The sequence below is a fragment of the Caenorhabditis briggsae genome (assembly GCF_000004555.2).
Source record: "Caenorhabditis briggsae complete genome, chrI, whole genome shotgun sequence".
NCBI lineage: Eukaryota > Metazoa > Nematoda > Chromadorea > Rhabditida > Rhabditidae > Caenorhabditis > Caenorhabditis briggsae.
In genome coordinates this window covers 8,692,325-8,699,335 of record NC_013489.2, presented here as the reverse complement: position 1 = coordinate 8,699,335, position 7,011 = coordinate 8,692,325, and the positions used below count along the sequence as shown (strand labels likewise).

Sequence of the window (7,011 nt, the reverse complement as noted above, 5' to 3'; positions counted from 1 at the left end):
CTCGGAATCGGTGGAGTGTCGAGAAAAAGCATATTTGGAATTCGGAAAAAAATCTACCGAAAATATTCAGAAAATGGTCGGAACTCCGTATTTTGTGCTTCTCCTAGAGCTACGGTTAAACTGTTTTAGTTGATTACATTGCAGTGAAAAAGTACCTTAGCCAATAGAACACCTGGCTTCAGTCCCTTGCCAAACGAGACAACGCCATCACATGGCGTCTTGACTTTGCCAACGACTTCTCCATTAACTTTGAACTCCAACAGAACTGTATCTTTCAGAACGAAAGTGCCATCAATAGCCTTCAGGTGGCCAGCTGTACACTCTCCGTCTTCTTCGAAGTGAACTTCCATCTAAAAGAACTATACTATTGGCATCCGAATTCAACTACAAAATCAAAATACTTTTCAAAAGAACCCTTGCCAAGATATTTAGCAATAAACTAGTTGTAGAATACTCAAAAAAAAAGTCAGAAATTTCTGTTCTCTAGGTATCTGTAAACAAGACCTGTGAGTTTCGGATATAAGATGCGGCAATGTGAAAACCGGGAGAGAAAAAATGCAGATATAAACGAAGAAGCATGTGGAGAACCAAAAAATTTTGAAAACATTTATTCCAAAGGGAATAAAGAGGGAAACAAATATCATGAAAAAGAACCAATAATTCAGACGACACACTATGAGATATAGGAGTCGATAAAAACAGAAAGAAAATGGATAAAAATGAAGAAAAAAAAAGTTAAGTTCATAGGAAAACAACTGTTTACAAGGAAGATGCCTCTCTAGAAGGGCTTCTACAAGAAATTGAATCGGAATGCGGAGAAGTGAAAAGAATATTGGGACCGAGAAATGACGGGGGTGAAATATATGTTTGAGGGGGAGCTAGAACGAATATTCAAAAAGAGATAATTAAAGATCGAATTTAATTTTGATACTTTTATGCTTCGTGACTGTTGCCTCATTTGATGGACGAGAAGATTTTTTGTTCTGAAAGTATTCACGAGATTAACGAGAAACACTAGAAAAATCTAGGTTCAAAAACGTACCTTTTCCTTATCTCCGCTGCTCTCCACATCCGTTTCCTCTTTTTTGCGACGATCTTGCTTCGAGCACTGTAAAACCCGGCAATGCTACTATCGTTAAATTCCTAATTCACTCACTTCTTCATCTTCTTTAGCAGACGACGATGAGGAGTATTGGCGAGCTCTGAGACTTGATGTTGGCTTGCTAGAAGATAGAGAGAAGGAAACAGGTTTACGAGATGGTGCAGATCTCGAGGAAAATGTTGAAGAGGCTGAAGCATTTACAGTGTTCGCTTTTTGAAGTCTTTCGTGGACCGATTTTCGTGGCTTTTCGATCTGTTTGGCACTATCCTTGTCCTTCTCTTTATCCTTCTCCCTTTCCTTCTGGCGTTCTTTTTCTTTCTGACGTTCTTTCTCTTTGTCTCGTTCCTTCTGGCGTTCCTTCTCTTTTTCTCGCTGCTTCACCTTTTCATTATCATCTTCGCGTTCCTTTTCTTTGTACTTATCGTGCTTCTTATCTTTGACTTCTCTGTCTCTTTCCTTTCTTCTCCAGTCCTTTCCATTTTCTGGATCCTCTTTTTTACGATCACGATCTTGTTGATCATCTTTGTTTTTCTCTTCGCGTTTGATCTTCACCTGCGGAGCCTGTAACTTCTTTGAAAAAGTTTTGTAAACTCATTAAATAAGGCCAAATTCACTTACATCACTATCATACTCATCAGCATTACGATCCCGCTTCCGCTCTTTCTTCTTGTCCTGCTCATCGATGTACCTTCTTTCCTTCTCGTGTTTCCTTTCAGTGCCAGCTTTTTTGTCTTGATACTTTTTATCCCTTGACTCACTTCCATCGTCCCGTTCTTTTTTTAAATCTTTGGAGCGATGATGATCTTTAGAATCGTTATTGTTTTCTTTTTGATTTCCTTTTGATCAAAGCTATCATCGTCGTCGTACTCTTTACTCTCTCCCCTATTCTTCTTTCTTTCTTTACGTTCTTGCTCATGATCACTATCAGCTTCTCGTTTCTCCCGTTTTGACTTCTTCTCCTTTTTGTGTTTCTTATGTTTTTTTCGTGATCTCTCTTCATCTTCATCGTCATCATCCTTCTTACGATGCTTTTCTTTTTTGCTTTTCTTGCTCTTCTTGTTCTTCTTATGCTTCTTTTCACCTTCTTCATCCTCATCAGCAGTGTTGATAGTTGAAGCCTGTGATTCTTTGTCTTTCAGCTGGTCATCGTCTTCCTTCTTGTTCGCCACCACCTCATCATCCTCTACAGATTGCTCTTCAACAAGAGGCATTTCCTCATCTTTGGTTTCAGTCACTTCGGCTTCACTGGTTTCTATGGCGTGGTTTGACGCAGTCAGTGACTTTTCACGAAGAGGCCCTTTTTCTTCTTCGTCCACAGGCTCGTCGTCTGCCGCAGGTTCATCATCTTCTTCTTCATCCCGATTCGGTATAGATCTGGGTGATGTACTGCTCTCGTGAAGTGGTGTTGAACCTTCTTCGTCTTTAACGTGCTCTTCTGACTCGACAGGAGCAATAGTCTCCGCTTCTTGAACTTGTACATTACCGTACTCTGCGATAATTCCGTCTATCTCGTCTTCATCCTTGGACTCGACATCTTTGTTTGTGCTGAAGAAAAATGAGTTTTAAAATGCATTTTTAGTGAATAGATCAAACTCTAACTATTAGAAAAAATACAAATGGTAACTGCAGACTGCCGAAAACGTACCATTCTCTATCATCATTTGATTCGCGATCATACTTCTTCTCATCGTCTCTGTTTCTGTCTTTGCGCCGTCCTTCGTCGCGAACTCTACGATGCGACGACGACGACGATGATGTCGCTTTCACATCTTTGCTTCTGCCGCTATTTCTCATTTCGCGACTATCACGGTGTTCCCGATAATCGCGGTGCTCACGATCTCTTTCCCGGTCTCTCCTGCGTTCATCTGATCGCTTTGAGCGCTCCTTCTCGACACTGCGCCTGTGCTTTGAATCTCGTCCACGATCCCGTCGGTTACGATTATGGCGGCTATTGTCATCAGAAGAATAGGATGTGTCAGATGAAGAGGTTGATCCTGATGAAGATTCTCTGAAATGAAAGGATTATCAAAAAATTATCCATAGAAAATCAATTCTTACCGTCGTCGACGACTTCTCGGATCATGTCGGTTTTTGCGCCTCGTTCTGTCATCCTTGTGAGATCGCTTTTTGCCACTGGTGTGCATTGATTCAGTAGCAGAAATACCTGATAGCGCTGCAAGTCTCTGTGAGAACGCATCGTCAAAGGGCGTTGTGCTGAAACTATTGAAATTTTAGAAAAAATACGTTTATAATCATACTTGTAAAATTCCGGGCCGGCCCGCCAAAGCCCGGGCCCGGCCCGGAAGGCCCGGTAGCAAAAATTTTGTCATTTTGAACCAAATTTCGAGCTCTCAATACAATTTTCTATTTTTTGTGCTTTTTGGATTGTTTGTCTGTTTGATCAAAAAATATCAAAAAAAAACTCGAAAAAAATGTTTTGATCGAAAAAAATCACATAAGGGTCCCCCCTTATGTGTTTTTTGAAATTTTCAAAACTTGTGGAAAGACAGGTCCGCCGGGCCCGGGCCGGGTTTCCGAAATTCGGGAAAAAGCCCGGCCCGGCCCGGCCCGTTACAAGTATGTTTATAATCAAACTTACTTATAGGCCGATGAAGCCGTATGAACAGCACTTGGGATACCAACTGCGACAGGAGTCTGGGAGTAAACAGGAATACCAGATATTCCTGGGATGCCAGGAGGAATTTCTTGTCGAAGAAACGGGGGTGGAAGGGTAACGTCTTGGATGACAACGGGAGTGGTTGACGGGATACCGGGCACATTTGGCATTGAATTGATGTAAGAAACTTGCGAGGCGGAAGATAATGGAATGGTTGGTGGAGCCGAAGACATTGGGACGACTACTGGTTGTTGTGCAATTAGTCCGCTTCCAGGTGATATCCCAGCCACGATATTCTGTCCTCCAGAAGCAGTGGGTGCTTTTAATCCAATTCGAATACGAATTTGTTCTGGCTCTTGTATAGTTTGGCCTGCTGGTAACTGACCAGGAGCAGATGCGCCAAGCCAGGCGGCGGCAGCATCGCGAAGAGTTTTATTTGGTATGATACTTGTAATGGATAGCTGAAAAAATTCAAGATAACAGAAGAGGGGACGAATAAGACTCACTTCTCTGCCGCAATCAGCTCCAGGACATTTTCGATTTTCTGGATCAATTATAATCTGCTCAATGCATTCAGCACAATACGAATTTCCACAACAGGAAGTGACGATTGCTTCCTTGAACAGAGACTGGCACAATGGACAGAGCAGCTCTGTAGGAACTTTGCGATCAACTTGAGCAGGAGAAGAGGATCCATCTTCGCCCTAAAAGTACGAGTAGGAAAAACAGTTAGATTAATATGGAGAATGTTCCCAAAATAAAATGTGTCCCAGAATTCAGTTATACCTTTTTGGCAAGCGTATCTTGACGAGCCTTCCAATGCATTATCGGAACAACGTACTTGCCGCTCGGATGCAGCATGGCTGCCGGATCGTCCGCTGTAGTTTCCATAAGCTCTTGTGATGGTATTCCAGTTGTTCGCTTCGTATTGAGCTGAAAATGAGATAACTTTTGCTGAAAATTCAAATACGTTTGTAGATAGCAGCGACAGCGAGTGTTGATGATGGCTCTTTGATGCGAAAACTGCAATTTGATTGAAGCAGAGACTATCAAATCTAAAACAAGAGCTGAAACCAGTTGGATTAAAATAACGAAATCAGAAAATTTTCCAGAAAATAACTACAAAACAGGGCCTTTTATCTTCGTTCATCGAACACACACAGAAGTTGATAAAAAAGAAAGAGCTCCGCGAGGAGGTACAAAAGAGAAAAAGATGGGTCGCGAACGAATCCTTTTTAGGCATTACCATCGGGCAATTTTTGTACCAATGTCCAGGTTGATAGCAGCGATTGCAAGTGTACGTCGGTGGTGGTGGTCCAGTCATAATTCCTTGTGGTCGACGACGAAAGCTAAAAATGCATGAGCATAAAATAGAAAACTCAGTGGTCTATACTCACTTAGCTGGATCATATGCTCGAGTTGATTGATCACGAATGTGATTGAGACGTTCAGCCTCATCCATGTTTTCGAATTCCTCCTGAAATGAGCAAATTGTTTGAAAAAATCCATCTAATTTGTCTTACCGATGCAATATGAGTACTCGGATCAAGAGAAGTCGAACTAGGATCCGCTTGATTTACCATTCCAGAATTGACTCCAGCTCTGAATAACGATTGCAACTTTACGATATCAAAGGAATCGACTCACTGGACTTTCTGAACTTTGGCCGCATCCTTTCGCGGAGATCTTTGCACTATTATTGACGAATTTCTTGGAATCAGCTCATCATCACTATACATCTTTTTTGTGTGAGCATTCTGAAAAAATATTGAAATTTAGTTACTATCTTCACAGTAAGTGAAAAATAGAGCGAAAAAGGTCTTACCTGCAGCTGCAAGTCGAAGAGCTCGAGTTTCAGGTTTTCTTTCGCACAAATTTCGCGAACTAGTTGTTCTCCGCGTATATGCAATCCGTCGAACTGCAGAGTTTTGTAATCAAGCTCCGCACGGAACTTGTAGTGAATCGACGACATTTAATTACCTTTGTTCCAAACGAATTCTGAAAAAAAATGATTTCGATAATAGCTAAATAGTGATTGATGAATTTGGACGGAAAATTCGAAAAACCAAGTCTGAGTCGGTAATGAAAATAGATGCAATTCAGTAAAAATCGCAGGAAATCAGAAGAAAATAGAAAATCGAGCTAAATTTCGAAAGTAGACACGAAGCAAGGTGTTGACCGACACTCAGTAGAAATCCTAGGTCGCGGCCACTCGATAGCTCTTCCAACGCGTTCAAACGCACATTTGCGCACATTTCAAATAGATTGTGCAGACCTAGCCGATTGAGAAAACTGCTGGTAGGTTACAAAATAACTGGGCCGAACCTGCAGTGGGAAAAATCAATAAGCAAAATTGTGGTCCCCTCAAGGATTTCCCATGCAAAATAATTGATCGGAACCTGGGGAAAATATCTGATAGATTTCGGCAGTGCGCACATATTAACTGAATGGAAAAGAAAAGAAAATAAGTTATGTATTAAACTAAAATCTGTGGACAGACTAAAAAATATAATTCAAAACAACGGGGGAGACGAAGAGAAAACGACGAGTAGTCACATGGAAGGAAACAGAAAAGAACATACAAACACATCTGTGCAGTGTGTGTGGTGACGGGCAACCGACGACCGGGTGTTGCAAAATCAATAGAAGAAAAAAAAGAACGCAGCGATGTGAAAGGAATATTCACTGAAAGAACATTAGAAAAACAAATAAACGGAATGTTAAAAGTTAGAATTTCTAGTTTTATTAACATGTTCCGGTCTTTCAAAAACAACTGAAGCCTCAGGTAAACGATTCTGAATTAGATCTGACTTCATTCGGAATTAGATCTGGGTTCGTTCGTAAATAGAAGTGGCATGATCTAATACAGAATTTAGCTGATCTAATTCCGAACGAACACCGAATGAACTACGAACGAATTAGATCTAATTCCGAACAGATCAGCGGGATTTCGGAGCATCGTAGCGAGCGCTTTTTTTTTGTAGATTGACATAAAAATAAAGAAAAATTCCTTCATCGAGAAAAACGCATCGAAAAATACGCCGAAAGCCCTTAGGGACGAGCTTTTTTTCTAGGTCGCCCGGTGAGTAAAAGCGCGCGAATTCAAACTTTCAAAATTTTTTCGCTCGTTCTCACTTTTTGAGACCGTACCGATTGGAAAGATTTGAAATCCGAAAGAAACGAAAGCGAAAGAAACGAAACAGAAAGAAACGAATCAGAAAGAACGCTAAACCGTGCAGTTTTGCTAAAATCGCATGCGCAGGCTGCAAAAAGGGGCGGAGTTTTCTCTAAA

At 41.1% G+C, this 7,011-nt stretch overlaps 2 protein-coding genes across 2 annotated transcripts in view; both read right to left on the bottom strand.

The window, feature by feature from the left end:
- Cbr-fcp-1 overlaps positions 1 to 350 on the bottom strand; it is a gene marked incomplete at both ends in the record, with an annotated part of 3,467 nt that extends 3,117 nt beyond the window's left edge. The window contains one exon of the mRNA XM_045238921.1: positions 156 to 350. Coding sequence (XP_045094863.1) covers positions 156 to 350 — 195 coding nt within the window. The remainder of the gene's footprint in view (positions 1 to 155) is intronic.
- Positions 351 to 759: 409 nt separating this feature from the next.
- Positions 760 to 5,691, bottom strand: Cbr-tag-214 (the record flags this gene model as incomplete). Its single annotated transcript, XM_045238916.1, has 15 exons — positions 760 to 878; positions 932 to 983; positions 1,043 to 1,126; positions 1,157 to 1,663; positions 1,721 to 1,938; positions 1,977 to 2,647; positions 2,748 to 3,110; positions 3,161 to 3,316; positions 3,702 to 4,423; positions 4,506 to 4,673; positions 4,840 to 5,068; positions 5,117 to 5,196; positions 5,243 to 5,321; positions 5,367 to 5,476; positions 5,545 to 5,691. 15 exons carry the CDS (start codon positions 5,689 to 5,691, stop codon positions 760 to 762), a joined length of 3,705 nt encoding a protein of 1,234 aa, XP_045094864.1.
- Between the last annotated feature and the right edge of the window lie 1,320 nt (positions 5,692 to 7,011).